Here is a 20,406-nt window from a genome sequence, read left to right on the forward strand (position 1 = left end):
GACATCTGCCAGGTACAGAGCAAGGGGTTGGGGGTGTAGAAAGCATGAGACATGGCACCTGCCCTTCAGGTCGACCCAACAGGCGACAGTTGGCGTGGAGCTTGAGTGCAGCAGGGAAAACAGACCAGTCTCATTCTTATCCATGGAGCAGGCTATCTTCTAGAAAGTTAGGCTCTGCTACTCAGCCAACCTGAGCAAGGGCTCAGATACAGGATTCAAATCCTCTTATGGAATATGAGAGAACTGAGTAGACTATATAGAGCTAAAGCCAGATCCACTGTCACCAACACAAGACACGTAAAGGGTGGTGCAGGGACATTTGGTGGATTTGAACAATTGGAGCAAAGGCAGAGTGAGTCGGAGGCAAAATCCTGATCCTGTGTGTTGGGAAGAATTAGGAAGAGAGTTGAGTAGAGGGTAAGGTTAAGAACACGGTCTTCAACCAGCTTTGCCATGTACAGAGCCTTATGACTTGGGCAGGTTAGAAGACCTTGTTGGGCTTCTTTTGCCTTATCTGTAAAATGGATGTAACTTGCTTGTCTCCCATGGTACAGTGATTAGCACAGAGGCACAAAGTGTGTGCTCAGGAAGCGTGGCTGGTATCGTACCTATTCTTTGATCCTTGCTCCCGGGTCTTAGGGTGGGGAAATCTATCCCCTGGCCACTGAGCTACAAAGATGGAAAGGCTTGGAGACTAATTATGGTGGATAATAATTGAATGGGGTGAGGAGGATGCCCAGCTCTTCTGGGGCCCTGCCCTCATCCTTCCCATGTGTGGCCACTAGAGGGCCTTGGCTTCTCTGTCTGCCACTATTGGCTTGCTCAGACGTGGCACCTGAGAGGCCCAGTGGGTCACTAGAAAAAGGGATCTCTTTCCAAGGAGCAGCAAAGGAGCAAAGCATTCTATGAGAGGCGTCTGTAGAGCAGTTGCTGAGGGGTCCTATAAACAGGTGCTGCAGGTGAGGGGGCAAACAGCCTACTCTGCGGTGGGCAAAGTTGGCCCTTGCTCACATGATCCCCTTTCCATGAAGGAATTACCCAGGGTTACCCTGGGGCTGGCTTGGGGCCCTATAGTAAATGAGATACATCTGCATAGAGGCAGGTTATAGTTCAGCAAATTTCCGGAGGGGTGGCACCATCTGGATGATGGATGGGAAGCTAGCGGTGTTCTCAGTAGGCCAAGAGCCCAGGAGCCCTCCCCAGCTCCCAATTCACCCCACCTTCCAACTCTCAGTTCGTTATGTCAGGAAGGTCTGATATAAAGAGGCAAATAGCCCATTGGAAACATGGCTCATATCAGTCATTCTCACTGTATTAGGAAACAGCTTGAATTTTCCATGCTAATCCTTAACAAAAACACCTTAGACACAACTCCATAACTTGCCATTCTTGTCCCTCTGGCTCATCACTGTAAACATCCCAGTTTTCGGAAAACACCAAGCTCTTGCGTAGTTCCTTGCTTTTGCCCATACTGTTTTCTTACTCCAAATGCATCTACTTGCCCTCCCTCTTCTCTGCTTTGTGAAATACCACTCCTCTATTAGGTCTAGCAGGTACTTCCCTGATTCCTGCCTCTATTTTCCCAGAGTACTTTCCACTTACCCTTTATAGAACACTTATCGGAGGGGGTTATTGCTGTACATTTTTGTCTCTCCTGCTCACTAAAATGAGCTTCTCATGTGATTCATCTCCAGCTCTGCTTGAATACCTGTCCTGACAGGGTACTCACCATCCCAAAGGCAATGCATTCCATTGCAACCAACTCTCTTGGCAAAAATGGTATTCCTATTATTAGGAACCAAATCTGCTTCCCTGATATACGGACCTACTGATTTTCTCCTTACCAGTTCAGTTGCCTAAACTTCCTTCAGGTGTGAATAAGGATTCTCATTCCATAATTAGAAATAGGTCTTAAATATAAATATCCTGAGAGTGGGCAATACATGGATAACTCATTCTAAAGTGTAAATGACTGATAAGAGATTTTCCATTAAAACAAGATTTTATTATGAGAACCTAAAGGTAGGCTGATAGAGTAGATAGAGCACTGGACTAGGAAATGAAGGATAGATCCAATGTGATCTATTTTTTTCTGAGATTTGGTTTCCTCATCTGGAAATGGAATAATTTGCACAATGAGGAGTTCTACTTATTACTGTAATTGCAGAATTTTGTCTGGAAGCAGTCCCACTCACCTGGGCTGTCTTAAGCCTTTGCTCTGGCTTGGATTTCTTAGCTCTTTCTTAGCTCTGGGTGGGCAAAAAGTTGCACGTGTATCAATGAGCTCTAGCCTCCTGGGGGCAGGGTTGATATTCTTGGTGCCAAAGATGCTATGACTTATACCACCCACCATCACATCAATCAATGAGCCTTTTATTCTACCTGGTTTGAACCTTCCTCTCCCCTGCCTTGAAGCCCTGCTTTACCAGGGCTATTTATGGAATTCGTATCATAAATATTTGCAGGTAACACATTTACTGTAGGTAACACATTTTATTATGATTTTATTATGTAATCTCTTTTCCTGGAGTTTTGCAAGTAAAGATTGCATAAGAACCAACTTTTTATTTGTCCTAAGTTCCACCCTACAGAACCAGGCCATATTACAATTGCTTGATGCACAAGACTCAATAAATACTTTACAAAAATAATGTATTTTTTTTCTTTCTTAAAACATAAAAAAATTAGGTTTTCCTAGACTTGAGTTCCTCTCCTTGTTTTTATATTTATTTACTGAGACTATATTGTGGAGAAAAAAAATTGTTAAGCTGGTATTAAAATAAAATAGATGAAATGAAGTTCATGATTTCTCCCCATTTGTTTTGCATTTTTTCTTTGGAAAAGTGCTACTCCTTGTTTTTATGTCTGACCTTCCTGTAGCCTTCTGAACCTATTAAGGCATGAGCAGAAATTCTATTCTGGGGTCTTTTAGTAGAAACATAGCATTGTGTTAATATTGGCCTTTGTTTTAAAGTCCATTTAAAACCAGGCCTCAGATTTTCTCCTAAAATACCCATTTGCCCCCCACTCCCTACCCAGGCTGAGGCAAGGGCATTTTGGAAGCTGAGACTTCATCAAGGTACCTCACTGGCTAACTAACACTTGGTTTCAGGTGGGTGTTTCCTTGTTTTGATATCTTTCTGTTGAATTCTTTATTTTTAAAGAAGTCATTACTACAAAATTCCCTTTCTCTTCCATCTCCCTAAGCCCCTTTCTGAACTCTCATGGAAGTGATTAAATAGTTTCACGATGACAACTCCAGAGAAAAGGTGACGTATAAGTCACATTCATATTAAATAAGTTACATATAAAAACTGCTTATCACGTTTACAACTTCGTTCTCTTTGCCCGTTTGCTTCTCTCGGAAATGCTGGATCCGGGGTGTGAGTTGAATCCCACCTGCTATGACCTCCAGGTTCTTCTTCCAGCTTCTTTCTCTCCATCCTCCTGAGGACATCCCCCCTAGGAAGAGTTCCAAGGAAGCTGTTGGCATTGAAGAGGCAACGGTGGCTTCAGATGGCAGTCACAAGGGCCTGGCGCACACCCCTAGTGTAACTTATGACAAATACTCACATGGTATATGTACACATACATGTATGCGGGTAAGAGGGACTCTGTGCCAGGTGGCGGATCAGTGCAGTGTGTTTGTCATGAACAACAGAGGTGGTGTCTCTTTAATACTCTCTGGCCTCTTGAAACTGCTTGATATAATCTTCGTCCGAGGGGCTCTCTGTGCACTTCTGTCCGTTGTTGGGAGGCCGGGCCTCATTATACCTGCTCCAGTCGCCCTTGCAGATAATCCAGGGCAGGATGTCCACTTTGTAGTGGAGCTCCGCTGAGAACTCAGTGCTGATGAGATTGGGCGTCCCCGCCCCTTTGCCCCTGGTGATGAGCTGCATGTTGTCGCCATAGCAACAGTGCTGGGCGGCCAGTGTGGTGCTCTCCAGGGACAGCATGGAGCGAATGCAGTACCGGGCCGTGGGCTTGTAGATCTCCAGCTTCTCCTTGGGCCCGCTGGCATCCTTCCAGCGGAAGTCCTTGCGCTTGATGCGGTCGAAGATGTCGGCCGTGCTGTAGGCCACCTCGGTGGGGTAGGAGCAGGGGCAGCTGGGCAGGTCGTTGATCACCTTGTGCATATACTTCTTTAGGAACTCGCTCTTGCAGCTCATCCAGCGCTCACAGCTGTCCGTGTCTGAAACGGGCCAGAGAAACCCTCTGATCTCATGCAAAACCGGCTGCTTGACGACTTTAAAGTCAACCTCTCCCTTCCCTGACTGGCAGCCCCTGGAACCCCCCAGGCCATGGGTGAACACAATCATGGCCCTTGAACTTGGGAACTTTGTTCTCGGCCCCACCAACTCCTTAATTTATATTATGAAAACTTTTCACGTACATAGAAAAGTGGAGAGAATATACGTATACAGTGACTACCCAGATGCCATCACCTAGACTTAATCATCACTGTATTTCCCTCATTAAATTTTTTTGTGGAAAGATATGATATTATTACCCCTAAGTTTTAGTAGGCGTCTACAAAAAAAGGAGGATAATTAAACCATATTTTCCATGTTTTCCTGGATAACCGTAACCCCATTATCACCCAAAACAAAACAAACAATAATTCAGAGGGCCATTTTGAATCTCCTCTCTAAATAAGCGATGAGTGGCAGAAAATGCCTCAAAGGGATATTTGTAGGACTAAGTTTTATTTCTGCCACTCACTGACTGGTTTAAACTAGGCTAGTGGCCTAACCTCTTAACCTTAGGCAGGAAAGAGTTAACAACCGTTACATGCAAATCCCTATGATAAGAGGTCTCAAAGAGGAAGAGGCTGGTGGTCCCTGCTTTTAGGGAATTTAATATTTAGGCCAGGGGACACTGACCTGTAGACTTCGAGCCAGAACCTACCCCAAGAGGCGTGTAGTGTTTGGCCTTACGGTATTAAAAAATATTGAATTAATTGCCAACGTTTAAGAATTATGTGATTCCACTTATTAATGTAGGTTCCTGGTTTCATTTGAAAAACCCAAAGATAGGTTGACGTCAGTCCTGCATTGCCTTGTGAACGGGTAACCAGTGACCACTTCTTGGTCAAGACAGGAGGTCCCCAGTTCACCACAGTCCCTACCTGATCCCGTCACTCATGGGTGTTCGCTCTTGGCCCCTTAGTCATGAGAGGTCCGGACCTCTGGTTTAGTGAATGTCTCAGTTTGTGTTTTCCCAGACCCTGAGACAAAGATGCCAGTGAAAATGGTTCTTTGGGAAGTGATTCTGGGAAACACCAGCAGGGAGCAGGGAGGTGGGACAGGGAAGGGAGGGTGGCAATATGGGATGTAGATCAAACAAGTAACCACTGTAGAAACTGGAGCATCTTCCCTTTGGACCTGGGAAACCCATCCAGTGACAGGGTGGAACTTTACCCAAGCCCCGTGATTTTGGGAAACAGCCAAGGTTAAGACTTTCCCTCACCCTTGAGCATTCTGGAAAACCACTTACTGTAAGAACCCTCTTCCCCGCAGGACTTGATAAGACTCACAGCTGCCGCCTTGTTTACCTATGACAAAACCAGACACAGACCCTCCAGATTCCCTTTCTTGGTCTCATAAATGATTAGCTAAACTGCTCATTCCCAATCAGAACAAAACGCATCCCAACTAAACTTTAGTTAATATTCTCCCCTTCTTTCAAGCCCCTGAACTTTTTTTTTTAACTTTTTATTTTGTATTGGAGTATAACCAATTAACAATGTTGTGATAGTTTCAGGTGCACAGCAAAGTGACTCAGCCATACATATACATGTATTCATTCTCCCCCAGACTCCCCTCCCATCCAGGCTGCCACATAACATTGAACAGAGTTCCCTGTGCTATACAGAAGGTCCTTGCTGGTTGCCCTTTTTAAATATAGCAGTGTGTACATGTCAACCCCAAGCTCCCTAACTAGCCCTTTCCTCCACCCTTCTGCCCCTGTAACCATAAGTTCATTCTATAAAAGTCTGTGAGTCTGTTTCTGTTTTGTAAATATGTTCATTTGTATCATTTCTTTTTAGATTCCGCATATAAGCGATATCACATTATATTTCTCAAACCCCTGAACTTTGACCTACCCTCTGCCTGGGCCAGCATATAGCCTCTCCTTAGGGGTTCCTACCGAAAATAGGCTGGTCTCAGGGCAGAACATTCTCTGATGCCCTATCTGATCTCACCAGCCTTCCAACCCACTGCCTCACATGGGGTTCTTCTAGCCTATTTACTCCTCTGTAAAAGAAAACCCTTTTGCCTAACCCTTGAGATGCTTGCAGGCCTATAGACACAGTGTTTTCTCTATTGCAAATAGGCCCTTTCCCTTTTGCAATAATCCTTTGAATACAGTCTTTGAAGAGGGATGTTTTATTTTATTTGGCGGGGATCTGGGTATTATCCACCAGTTCCCATCAATCACTGATAGGGGGCTGCTCCTGGACTTCTGGATGACCGTGGATTCATGGGCTGGTGGTTCAGGGGGCCAGAGCACGCTGTCAGGCAAAGAACCACAGGGGCTGCTGGGGTGTAGGGACGTGGTGTGGGCAGTGGCAGGTTTCCCATCGCGTGTGGCTCAGGAGGCTGCAGCGGGTAAGGTGAGCCATATCTAAGGCCGCCCACCATGGTGGAATGTGGGGTGGGTTAAGGTGGCCAAAGCAAAATGGTACAGATGAGCCAGTTTGCAGGGCAGAAGTTGAGACACAGATGTAGAGAATGGACATATGGACACCAAGGGGGGAAAACTGCGGTGAGGTGGGGATGGTGGTGTGCTGAATTGGGCGATTGGGATTGACATGTATACACTGATGTGTATAAAACTGATGCCTAATAAGAACCTGCAGTATAAAAAAACAAACAAAACAACTAATACTAAACTTTCATTGGGTTATTTGTATGGAAATATGTTAATATAAATGTTTCAGACATTACATGAAATTTCTAAAAATCTTATATTTGTATTTGTATGGAAATATGTATGGAAATATGTTAATATAAATGTTTCAGACATTACATGAAATTTCTAAAAATCTTATATTTGTATTTGTATGGAAATATGTATGGAAATATGTTAATATAAATGTTTCAGACATTACATGAAATTTCTAAAAATCTTATATTTGTATTTGTATGGAAATATGTATGGAAATATATTAATATAAATGTTTCAGACATTACAGGAAACTTCTAAAAATCTTATATGTTCTGGTATAATGTTATAAGTAATAATCCTAGTTATTACTTTAAAATGTATATCTCAGAAATAACTAATTTTCTTGTCAACTGCATTATTATGAACCTTCATCAAATCTTTAACCATGGTCATTTTTAAGTCTTTTGTCATTTACAGACAGTTCTGGGTGTACTCTGATGATTTTGCAAATATGTTCCTATAAAAAGGTTTCATCTTCAAGAAATTCATGGAAAAGACTCTGACAAGTACAGGTTTCTGGTAACTGACTGTACTGCTGAACTGAATGAATAAGCATTTTCAGAACTCTAATGAAAAACTGATGAACTCATAAAAGTGCTAACAAAAGATCAAGATGAAAAAAAAAATTAATTACATGGGACTGAGTGAACTGATGAGGATGAGTATAATTTTTGTGACTTTCTGTCTGAATTAAAAAAAAAAAAATCCCCCCCAAAAAAAAAAAAGTCCCACTGGTGCTAAAAAGTGTCATTTCTATCAGTGCAAGTCAGGGGGTGCCTCAAGGAGTGTGTGACACCGGGCTGGCCCTGGGGCTCTTCAGGGCTGCATGGTGGCCACAAGTGTCCTGCTCAGAGCTCCGGCAAGGAAGCCTGCTGGGGGCACTTTGCTGCTGGTGGCCTCCAGCTGTAGCCGCTGTGGATCTGCCGTGGTTTTCACATCCACGTTGTGCTCCCCCGGGGCTGCTCTCGGTCGATGACTGAGCCTGGCGCGGGTGCTGCCCAACGGGGTACCCCTTTGTCAGGCAGCCTTTGCTGGGGGTCCCCGTTGGCATGGCCGAGACTTCCGCAAGCTGCTCTGAGGCCCTTGCTTCCCAGTCCTCCTTCCTTCCCTCCCTCCCTTTGCAGGGGTCAGGCCTGCATCTTGGTCTGAAAGCCTTCCCTGCCTACTCCTGCTGCTTCCCCTCTATCCTTCCCGGGCACTTCCCCAGTGACTCTCTTGAATGTCCAATCCCACCTCAGAAGGCTGGACCTGACTCAGACTACATACAAGAGCAGAGATGGGCTGGGCGAGGGGAGGGCCATCCAGGTTGGTATTAAGTGTGCAAACCACAGTTAAGCAGAAGAAGTCTGGGGGCAGGGTGCATGTTCAGTTTCCCTGGAGCAGAGGCTATAGGGAAGGAAGGTTGCTAGTGTCAGGTCATGGGGTCTTCAGTGTGGTTTAGCCTCGTTTCAGAGGGCACTAGGGAACCACTGAAGGTTTCTGAGTGACGGTGAGCTCTTCACTGAGCTATGCAGTAGGAAGAAAGATTCAGTGCTGATGCCAGTTGTAAGAGCCCAGGTGAGATACTCTGGGAGGGAACAGTGGGTGGGATCAAGAGTAGTAGGGGAGGTAGGGCTGCCAGGCCTTGGTGGGCTTGGGGGGAAGGGAGGAAGGTATCAGAAGTGACTCTCCAGCTCTGACCCAGGTATCTGGGAGGCTGGTGGTGTCATGAGTGAAAATCAAACGGTCGGGCTTGGGGGGCAGCTTGCAGGGGTGCTCAGGTTTCTCTTGAGGGATATGAGAAAGAGAGAGCTGGGGCACCTCCCAGGAGCTCGGAAAGGCCTGGCCTAAGATGAAACACCTGGGCTCTTGTGCCAGACTGCCTGGGATCGAATCCCAACTCAAGTATTTAGTGGCTCTGTGACCCTGAGCAAGGTATTCTACCTCGCTGTGCTTCAGTTTTCTCATCTCCAAACTGGGTATAAAAATTGCACCGATCTCAAAAAGTGCAATGAGGATTAAACCAGAGGGAAAGCGGGGAGTACACAGAACAGGGCTGAGGATGCTGCCTGCGGGGATGGGCTGAGTGCTATGATTCCACCCCTGAGAGCCCCTGACTGGGCAGTTGCTTAGAGATTGGAGGGTCCATCCTGGGATGTGTGTGTCTGTAAGCCAGTGGGGGTCTCCCTCAGAGGGCAGGGTTTTCAGAAATAAAATTCAGCGAGGCCCCAGAAAATAGCTTTGTATTTTTCCTACAGAGTAGAAGGTCATCATAATTCATGTACAGGACATAGGTCCTTTGACTTATTTTTTATCAAATTTACATGGAGTATTCAGTGTGAATGTTCTCAGTGCTTTACAAGTATTAACTCATTTCATTCTACAATAGGTCTAGGAGGTAGGCACCATTACCTTAGACCATTTTACAGATCAGAAAACTGAGGCAGAAGTAGGTTAAGAAACTTGACCTTGTGCTAGTCAAGCTTTTCTCATCTCTGCTGGGCATCTTCCATTTGTCTTCTACATCCTTATTCCACATTTTTCCTTGCCATGGAAGGCTTCCCTGTATGCACCAGATCTGTGGGCTCCCTGAGCCCTGGTTTCTAATTGGGGTGAGCCAATGGGAGGACCGGGTCAGGGACCAGAGGGAGGGAGGAGCGAAGTCAGGGTATTATTCCCGAGGCTCCTCCCTCACTGTTACAGGTTGGCTACCTCCTTCTGGAAGCCAGAAGTTCTGTCAGGCAGCCCTCTCTACACAGTGGTTCTGGGAACCACTCCTTCCCCTGGTCCTTCAGGCCAGTGGGTGGTAAGGGCTCCCCACGCTCGCCAGCCCCAGGGTTCTGTACAAGCCCTTCTTGGTTTCCATCCACCTGCTCACACCTTTGCCAAAAGGCCCTCATCAAATGCTCCTCTATTACCTGATCTGCGTGTGAGCCTTGTCTGCTCCTGCCCAGAACCTGCCTGACTCGCCATCCCCCCTCATCCCTGTGTGTCCTCAGCTGCCCATTGGGTGCAGCTGGTCCCATCCCCTGTGAAAGGGCAAATAGCTGCCTGCCTGTGGGGTGAGATATAGGGAGGCCTGAGACGCTCTCTTCCCCAAAAGCCCATCTTGTTGTTTTATCATTTTATGCAAAATTCCCGCAAGTAGTCTTTAATTTTTTATTTTTTTTTGGTCAAATGCATTGTGTGTGCAGAAGGCTTCTGCTAACAGCGTTTTGGTTGCATGTGAAGGACTGTGATGGAAACCCCGGGTAACAGAATTTCCAAACTGACTCCAGTGTGGCTGAGGAGGGCAGAGTGAAGAGGTGAGGAAAGGGTTTTGGGGTGTGGCAAAAAGAAATGGGGCAGAAGGAGTCTTACCGCTCTGTAATATAGAATTACATCCAGAAGCACGTGGAGCTATTTTTATTCAGCAAGCTTTCCCCTTGCTGAGTAGACACTTTCAATTTTGTTTGGTCCACGTTCATTGTACTTGCTCTAGCATTTTCGAGCAGATGAGTAGCAGGGTGTACCAAAGGGTTACGAAAGATTCACGTGGCGGGGAGTGAGATGGGGGAGGCATAATGTCGAGAAAGTTCCTGTTCTCCTCCTTCCTCCCCCCATCCTTCTGCTGGAAAACTGACATCACCATATCTTGATTTTACTGGGGACACTCGGTGAGAGCTGGGAGAAGAGATGCCCTGAGGCTCGAGGCCCGAGTGTGGACGGATCCTGAGCTAGGGGCAGGGCGCCCCGCCCGCGTGCTATGGATGCAGCGTGGCTGGCGGGGCAGATACAGCAGGGCTGCTGGGCTCTGTCTGGTGCAGGAGGAACGGGGCGGCTGCTCTCTCTTGCTTGGTGTATATTCAGCGAGCAAGAAGTATGCTGAGAAAATTGGACCCCGTAAGAGGAAAACGAAACATTTAAATGGATCCAAGGATGGCACGGCAAAGGCAGAAGGAATCTCCAAAACGCTAGATCAATATTTGGATGGAAAAGAAAAAAAAAAAAAAACCAAAACTTTCCTTACCAACTTCGAACAGTTTGGTGGCATTAAACTCTTCACTTCCTGCAAGCAGACTCACTTCGGTGGCAGCTGTCCTGAAGGTGTCTTCGATTCCTAAACACAGACAGGAGCTCATTTTCCCTAGTTAAATGGAAAAAGTCAGCCCTCCACCCCCTACCCCCCCCCCCCCCCGCCCCACTGGCAAATAAAAAAAACAAATACACTTGAATAAAGCCTTTTTTGTATTCATTACTACTCATGGGCAGAAACTTGCCAACAGAGGAAACAGTAAAAAGCAGGTAGAGAGCATAAAATATATTAAAACCCCAGATACCATTTGCAGCATGAAATCAGATCCAAATGTGCCTGAATGTGCCTAAGGAACTCATTCCTTGGGCCTAGGAATGGGATTTTGGGCCGTGCGGGACACACGTCAGGATGGCTGTCTATCTAGAGGTGTCAGGATGGCAAACTAAACTAGAGGCTGTAGAGCGTAGTGGTTAACAACTTGTCTCATGGTTAACACCCGTCTTAAGGACTGACTCACTGGGTCCAAATCATTACTAGCTGTGTGACCTTGGGCAAGCCCTGGAACATCTGTGTGACTCAGTTTTCACATCCGTAAATGGGGAGGACCAATGACCCAGCTCATAGTGCTGAATGAATTAAATGAGTTATGTGTAAAGAAAGCACATAGAGTACCAAGTGGTAAGTGTTGGCTGACATTTTTCCCTTGAATATTTGTCTAGTTCATTTTGAGGATGCAGCAGTCCATAGCCAAAGACCCGATCTCTCATATGCTGGGACTTTTAGCATTACTGATGATGTTTCAAAAAGAATAAGCTGGGGGAGTGATGAATTGGGAGTTTGGGATTAGCAGATGCAAACTATTATATATAGAATGGATAAACAACAAGGTCTTACTGTGTAGCACAGGGAACTATATTCAATATCCTGTGATAAACCATAATGGAAAAGAATATGAAAAAGAATGTATATATATATGTATAACTGAGTCACTTTGCTGTACAGCAGAAGTTAACACAACATTGTAAATCAACTATACTTGAATGAAATAAATTTTTTTTAAACCCCCAAATTCAACATTTAAAAAAAAGAATAACCTGGGCTTGTTATTACTTGCTCTGAGAGACTGAACCTAGCTTGCCTCAAACTTCCTGGCTCCCTCCCCTCCTCAAATGACCACCCCCACCCAGGCTTCCTTTGCAAACAGGAATCCCCTGTAAATGGGGGCAGTCAGGAGAGGAAGGAGAGTGGAACGTGGATTATTTGTTGGAGAACCTTGACTGTCTTGCTAAGCATGAGTTGATTTCCTTTAAGGGGCTCTCTCTGGTTTTATGTGAGGCCCCTAGCACTTATTTGTATGGTCAGCCTAAGGGACAAACTTTTACAGTGTAATCACTGCAAGGCCAGGGAGATGGCCTGTCCCATGAGTTTTTCCAGTAGAGCTGAGAATCAAGACACCAAAAAGGAAAGAGATCCTGCAAAAGGAGATCCTTCATGTTCAAGGGAGCCCTGAAAAGCTGGAAGAGTCAAGAACAGAAAGGCAGAAAGGATGGAAGGAGGGCAAGTTCAGATGAGAAGAAAATGTATGAACAGGGCTGCTGGCCACTCTGCTCTCAGTGGTGAGAGAAAACGAGAAGGAAACATTCAAAATGGCGGCAGGGACGATACCTGCTATCAAGATATCTAGGTCTACTGCTTTAGGTCTGGGTGCCAGCTCTGGGAGAGAAAGCAATAAGCAAGCCCGCCCAAGCCCTGACATTAAATGCTGTCTGTATTCACCTGTGGCTGAGCCCGATACCCTTCCGCTTGACAGAGGTGTAAGAGTCTAATGGTTAAGAACATGGATTCTGGAATCAGACTGCCTGGATTCAAATCCCAGCTGGACCACTTGCTGCCTGTGTGACTCTAGGCAAGTTAGCCTGTGTGCCCCAGTTTCCACAGCTGCCTAATGAGTACCATCATCAATAGCTAGTTCATGAGGTTATTGTGAGGATTAGATGAAGTAACACATGCAAAGACCTTAGAAGTTTGCTTGATACTTAAATACTCAAAAAGTCCTACTCTTCATGAACCTCGGTATCATCTTTTTCCCTTCTTCATCTTCCCAATCTTCATCTTCATCTTTATCTTCATTTTCTTTTGTTTCATCTTATCTTCATCATCATCTTCTTCTTCTTCCCCTCCTTATCTTCTTCATTTCTTCCTGCCTTCCTCCTCTTCTCCCTTCTCATATTATTATTATTTATTGGTTTATTTCTACCCATTCAAATCCCATCCCACCAGACTTCTAACTCAGCTTCATTATGATGAACACCGGAAAGATCAGGACAAGCATCTTGATGGTTGTTCCACTTTTGGAAATCCACCTGCATGGCTGACGGGGGCTAGAACTACCTCTTCTCATACCATCAGCCCTGTTTTCTGCATACACCCCTTTGCTATCACACACGTCGCCAATCTGATCTCTCTCCGCAGAAATCCCTTTGCTCTTCCACTTTTTTGTTCTAAATCTCAGCCTGAGAGATTTAGAACAGAGTTTCTAGGGGTAGAAAAAGGAAGGCTGGGGTGTGGGGATCAAATGTTCTGCCTCTGAAATTTCTTTCAGAGGAAGCCATCTGGAGTGTGTGATTTCTTGGAAGAGCCCGAGATAGTATTTTAGGCTGGTTTTCTACCTGACCATGGGGAACACATGGTAGATGGAAAACTATAGACCAGGAGTTGGTAAACTTTTATGTAAAGGGTCAGAAAGTAACTATTTTAGGCTTTGTGGTTCACATATGGTCTTTTTTTACTGAAGTATAGTTGATTCACAATGTTGTGTTAGTTTCAGATGTATAGAAAAGTGATTCAGATATATATACATGTATATATATGTATATATATAATTTTCCATTATAGGTTATTACAAGATATTGAATATAATTCCCTGTGCTATACAGTAGGTCCTTGTTGTTTATCTATTTTATATATAGTAGTTTGTATCTGTTAATGCCAAATTCCTAATTTATCCCTCCCTGTTGGTAACTGTAAGTTTGCTTTCTGTGTCTCCGAGTCTATTTTTGTTTTGTAAATAAGTTCATTTCACATACGGTCTTGCTTGCATATTCTTTCTCCTCCTCTCTCTCTTCTTCCTCTTCCTCCTTCTTCATAACCCTTTAAAAATGTGTGGGCCATACTGACATGGGCCGTGGTTTGATAACTACTGCTATAGACACTATTATTTTTCACCCCAATATGGCCTCTTACCAAGTTTGTAATCAGTTAAGTTTTTAAAACACTGACAATGCAGTTTAAAGTGATACTTAACTGCCAAGTTGCCCCAATTTGCTCCCTCTGGAGCCTTCAGCAACTCTCAGGCTAACACATGGTTTTTCTGTAGACGGCCATTAAGCCTCTGGTCCTGGCTTTCTTATTAGACCATGAACGCCTGTCTTCATGTGTCTCTTTAAGGTACAACCCATCCCACATCAAAGGCTCAAATTAACCAGAGTCCCTCCTTTAAATTAAGTACATGGTGGCATTGTCTTCTAAGTCACAGTTACTGTAATTGTGTATAAGGCTCAGAAAATCCATCTTTTCATCCACTAAGCTCATTACTCATCTCTTGTCCCAGTCTGGTCAGAATTCTTAGGAAAATGCTTGCCCTGTAAGAAGTCAATTTCTATAAGTTTTTAAATATAAACTAAAAGCTTCCCCAGACTCACAGATATAGAGAACAAATTAGTGGTTACCAGTGGGGGGGGGGGGGGGAGGGGCAATATAGGGGTTGGGGGGTGGTAGGTACAAACTATTGGGTATAAGCTAAGCTACAGGGATGTATTTTATACAACATGCAGAATATAGCTAATATTTTGTAATAACTGTAAATGGAGTATAACCCTTAAAAATTGTATAAAAAGATAAAAAAATAAAATAAAATAAAAAGCTGCCCTTAAATGTGGAGCCACACCCCTGCATAAACCCACCTGGGCAGTTTGGACGGTCACACGTCCTAGATTCGGTTGCAGTGCACGCGTAGCCACAAGATCTGGTCCGTTTCTGGTTGCCGTTCCCACAGGTGACGCTGCAAACAGACCAGAGACTCCAGTCTCCCTCACCGTCTGTGGAATCTGGAACAGAACCAGGGAGGTGGTCACCAGCCTTGGCCAAAGAGTCCCCAAATCTTCCCCATTGAACTGCCAGCCAACTGTCCATTTCTGACGTTCCCACCGTTAGAGGGGGCCAGATGCCAGCTGGAGTCAAAAGCCTATGGCTCCAGGGTTCATTTTAGGGATTAGCTTAGTAATGGCAGGGACTCTGTCTGAGGTTTTGGGCACATGGCCAGGGCCTGCCCCCTAGAAGGTGCCCAATAAGTGCTTGCTGAGAATGTGTACATTCACAGAGTGTGGAGCCATGGAATAATATGGTAGGGATTTTCCAAAATGACCACCATCAGTTCCTTCATACACAAAGAGAGGAGTCACATGAAGGGCCCCCAAAACACTACACATGGGAATGAAGCCTTCTTGGACCTTCCAGGCACTTCTCAGTGGACAGCTGAACTCAGCTGATGCCATTGGCAGTAGAAGAGATGCCCAGTGGGGCCCCATCTGAACTCCTGAGCCACAGAATCATGAGAAATAATACACTGCTGATGTTTTAGTCACCAAGTTTTGGAATGGTTTGTTATGCAGCAGTAGATAACTGATACATAATGGTAAAGCTAGAAATGGTCCTTGAGGTCATCACTCAACATCCATTCAACAAATACTGAGCCCCTATTATGTGCCAGGCACAAATCAGGGTATGTGAGATATATCATTAAATAAAGCTTTCAAAGATCTCTGCCCTGTGGTACTAATATTTTTGTGAGAAGATTCAGACAATAATCAATAAACACAAAAAAATGAGTAAATTATACAATATATCAGAAATTGATGAGTGGTATGGAAAAAGGAGAAGTGGACCAGACTAGGGGGGCCTGGGAGTGTGAGAGCCGTGAGACAGGTTGGTATGTTATCTAGACTAACTTCCTCTTTTTAAAAGTAAGGAAATTAAGTCCTGGAGTGCTTGGGTGACCCATTCAAGGTCATAAGGGTAAGAGGAAGGAAAGCTTGGGCCCTAGTGCTAAATCTTTGCTCTCTAAAGCTTGACCCTTTCTGCAGCGTCTCCTCTCTGAACTAATTTTTCTTGCTTTATCCAAATCTTCCTCCAAACCTGGGGCCTCTGCCAGGGCCAAGCACAGAGCCCCAGACATGTGCCTTGCAGGGAAGGGGTCCGCTCTGCTCAGAACAGGTCTCGGTGATCGTTATTACGAAGGCCTGGCAAGAATGCAGTCCACACATGTTTCTACCTGAACCGCGGGCCCTGTGCCAGGCTCCCAGGCCGTTGTTTACATGGTGATCACTCTGAATGCCGCTCAGGCAAACCCAGGGCCACCGAGTCTCAGCCCATCATGCAGAGTTGGTGGGGGGATTCCTGGTCCTCTTCCCTAACCCAGAGCCAAGAGTCTGCTCACACCTCACCTGCTCCCAGGGGCCCCATCCATTTCTCCCCACTTCCCCAAAGGGATTTTTCCAAACTTTGATTTCCTTCTAAGACATGGTTTTCCAACCACAGGGCCAAGCAGATGTTTGAAACTACTGCCTCTTGTGAGGGAGGTGGGCCTTCTTCCCCCCATCAGCTGCCTCCACCTCTCCCATCTCCTCCTGGGCATCAACGCAGTGGAACTGGACAGACCGCTGAGGAGGGGGCCGTGGCTACTCCCTCCCAGACCTCTTGGTAAACTCTCCGAGAACACGAGGGATGCGCCTGGAACAATCACAGGATAGCACTCCTGTCAGCCGGTGTATCCATGTGTAGCGGGTTATACGCTCACGTGAACACACTCAGGGCCTCCTGTGTGAATCACCTGTACCAGATTTTGTTAAAGGGAACAACCACCAGACCAAAAAGTCACCAGTAAAGATGGTACTGTTTTTAGACTCATAAGAAGGGGGCAGTGGGTCAGTTGGAAAAAGCTGATTAAATCACACAGGTAGAGTCCATGTCACCTGTGGGGTGGGTACCGGCCTAAGACATGATCTAATGATGCCAAGAGGTGTCCTGCTTGGCTCAGTAGAAGCAATGGGGCCTCAACTATCTAGAAATTTCTGGCGACCTTTCCTCCCTGTTGCAATAATTTTGGGAAATATCATCCCTGAACTTTGAGATTTTAGCATTAAACATACCATTTTGGAATCTCTGCCGGAGGTAATTTCTTGTTTTGGTTTCTTGGATCTGAATTACTGAGTGCTAATACTGTGTCTGATGATGTGAAAAATGACTTCCATAATTCTTCTCCCTGTATCCACCCCCTTGGTTACTACCTTTTCACACCAACCCCAGTCTGGGCCATGTGACTTGCTCTGGCCAATGAGAAAATAGCAAATATAATGCAAAACAGAGGCTAGAAAAGTGCTTGTGCATTAGGGCTTGCCTTCTCACTGTAGAAAAGTCTTCCACCACCACATGAAGAGCCCGGACTAGCGTCCTGGAGGGTGAGGGACCAGAAGGAGAGAGGCCCAGATATCCCAGCACCCCCCGCTGTCCAGCTAGGACCCCATCATTGTGAATGAAGCCATGCTAAACTGTGCAGCCCCAGCCAAGCCAGCCCTGGGCAGAAGAACAGTCCAGACAATCTGCAGACTCTTGAGAGAGAAGACATTTGTTCTTTTAAGCCACTAAGTTTTAGGGGTGGTTTCTAAAGCAGCAAAAGCTAACTGTCACAAATACACTATAACAACCCTCCCTATGCTATGCTCTCTGGATGGCTAGCAGACCCTGGAACCATGACGGATTTATTACTTCACTAAGTGGCTGTCTCCGTGTCTTTATTTTATTTTATTTATTTATTAAAAAAATTTTTTTTCTTTTTAAAGATCCAAATCACATTTAATGAGATTAAAAACTACTAAACCTGAGGTTTATTTATTTTTTTTAATGGATAGGATTAATGGCAGATTCAACACGGCAAAAAAAAAAAAAGATTGGTAAACTTTAAGACATAACAATAGAAACTATCCAAAATGAAACAGGGAGAAAAAGATGGATTAAAATGAACAGAGCACTGATGAATTGTGGAACAACCTAAAGCATCCAAATACACATGTAATTATAGTCCCCAAAATGGGAGAGCAGGGGTGGAAGTGGGGGTTATAGAAAAAATATTTGAAGAACTAATGGCCCCAAATTTCCCAAATATAATGGAAACTGTAGACCCACAGATCCAAGAAATGCAACAAACCCCTAGCACAAGAAGCATGAAAAAGACCACACCAAGGCCATGTCTTTATTTTAAATGCTCACAAAGCCATTTATTTTCCAAACATTTAAAAATACTGGTCCCCCAAAGTTAGGCACAGAACATGTATACAGCCATGTGGCTGATCATTTCTATTGGGCTAGCAACGAAGTGAAACAACCTCTTGGGGAAAAGTGGGCACGTCAGCCCATTCTCCGGAAGCGTCTGTAGCATACAGCCCCCGATGAACACTCCATCCAAGCCCCTCCTCGTGGGGATTTCTATTTGTTTAATGTGTTTGCAGGAGAGAAAGAGAATTTCTGACTGGGAGACAAAGCTTTGAGGGCAGTATTCCTTTCTGCTATAATAAAATAAGCCTGTTCTCATTGGCTCACCTACCAGGGCATCACTCAGAGCAGAAGATGAACTTGAGCAGCAGTAATTACAAAGATGACAACAAAGACAGCAGAAGACAGTCCCTGTGAACATTTACATGGTGCTTGGACAGCCCCTATCTGTGACATAAAAGAGCTTGGTGAGGGCAGAGAACAATGCACAGGGCAGTGGGCTGAGGCCCGGGTTACAGGGAAGTTGTTTGAAATTTTAAAGTGGTCATTATATACTTTCAGGGCACTAGAGTTCTGTGGGCCAGTTATAGTGTTTGGGCAACTGAAGTGACTTGGGTCTTGGCTCGGCCACTGGAGAGCCTCCACCCTAATCCTAGATGATAGTGGCTGCCAGTTATTGAGGGCCTGCCTTAACCAGCTCCTGTGTCTACACACCCTGATTGATTGAACTCCTATAACAATCCTGCAAGGTAGGTAGAAACACTCTCCTTTTATGGATAAGGAAACTGAGGCTCAGAGAGGTTAAGGTACTTGATTAAGGTCACCCAGCTCAAACTTGGCAGAGCTGGGAGTAGATCTGAGATCTGCCCGCTCTGGCCATACCCTGTTCTATATCCTGATATTCCAGCAACTTTGATTCCAACCCCAGCAGCCCTTCCTTAAGATACTCACTTATGTGGCCATAATTTAACATTACAAAGAAAAACCCTTGCAAAAAATCACTGTGGGATCTATTAAAATAAGACCATGACCCGTCAGAGAATTGCAAAGGACTGAGTCCCAGCCCAGTTACACTAAGCCATGTCCATCTGATTTCATTATGCAGGTTATTCAGAGCAATCTGGGGAATGGTATACTACTATGTGAAAGAAAAATATTTATTTGGACTCTTTCTTTGCCCTGGATGATACCTTAAGTATCTCAAACACATACGGTCCAAAGCTGAGCTGACTCAATCACAAACTAGGTCTAACTATCTTCTGTTGTGTATTTTATAATTTATTCTAAAGATGCTGTTACGTTCTACTTATTCATCTAGGATTTTTTGAAATACTCTTTAGCCACAGACATTTACATTCTTATTAAAAATCCTGCCTTCAAATATTTGAGATCAACATCTTCCACTAAGCCCAGTTCCTGTGGCAATTGTAGCTGGTCTCAGACGAGGCAGCAAGTCCTCAGGTTCAGTGATGTGCACTGCTTTGCCACTGCATGGACCTCACCTTCCTGGGCTGTATATTCTCTCCTTGTATCCTCCACAGCACCCGACACAGGGATAAATACTTAGAAATTGCTCTATACTTTCTCGTTGATTGAAATAAAAGAGGACTTAGCTCATCTGATGCTGTAAAGAATTCTGGAAATCACATGTTCCCTGTGAGTCAGACTGAGAAGCAGTAATTATTCATCCATGTTGCAAATGCTACTGAGTTACTGTAGCGTGTGAGCTACACACCTACGGTCTCGCTTCTAAAAGCGTGTGGTCCGAGGGCCAGCAGTGTCAGCTTCACCGGGGCTCCCGGCCCTTTCCGGCATTTACAGCTTCAGAAGCTGCCTTTACCAAGAATCCCAGGTGATTTGTGTGCACATAAAAGTCTGAGAAGCACTGCTTTAGAGGTATCATAAGGGACAAGATTTTCTTTATGAAGTAGCAATCCTGATGTCTAGTCTAATGATGGTGATGTTACTAAGAGAGACTCTAAAATCATCAAAGATGGGAGTTTCCCCATGACCCAGGGATGCTGTAAGATCCAGATGCAGGGCACTCACTCCCTAGGTATTATAGATCTAGAAAGCTGGGGTGAAGGTGGCTCTGGTAGCCACAGTAACTGCCCCAGCAGAAGCAAATTCTACCC

General features: G+C 45.0%; 1 protein-coding gene across 1 annotated transcript in view; it reads right to left on the reverse strand.

The window, feature by feature from the left end:
- Nucleotides 1–1,222: 1,222 nt before the first annotated feature.
- ISM1 (isthmin 1) overlaps nt 1,223–20,406 on the reverse strand; it is an 81,003-nt gene continuing 61,819 nt past the window's right edge. Inside the window, exons 4-6 of the mRNA XM_007165263.2 lie at nt 14,908–15,051; nt 10,940–11,029; nt 1,223–4,192 (exon numbers count right to left, since the gene is read on the reverse strand). Of these exons, the coding sequence (XP_007165325.1) occupies nt 3,675–4,192; nt 10,940–11,029; nt 14,908–15,051 (752 nt within the window). The 3' untranslated portion in view covers nt 1,223–3,674. The remainder of the gene's footprint in view (nt 4,193–10,939; nt 11,030–14,907; nt 15,052–20,406) is intronic.

This window comes from Balaenoptera acutorostrata, chromosome 15 (genome assembly GCF_949987535.1).
Source record: "Balaenoptera acutorostrata chromosome 15, mBalAcu1.1, whole genome shotgun sequence".
NCBI classification, from domain to species: Eukaryota; Metazoa; Chordata; class Mammalia; order Artiodactyla; family Balaenopteridae; genus Balaenoptera; species Balaenoptera acutorostrata.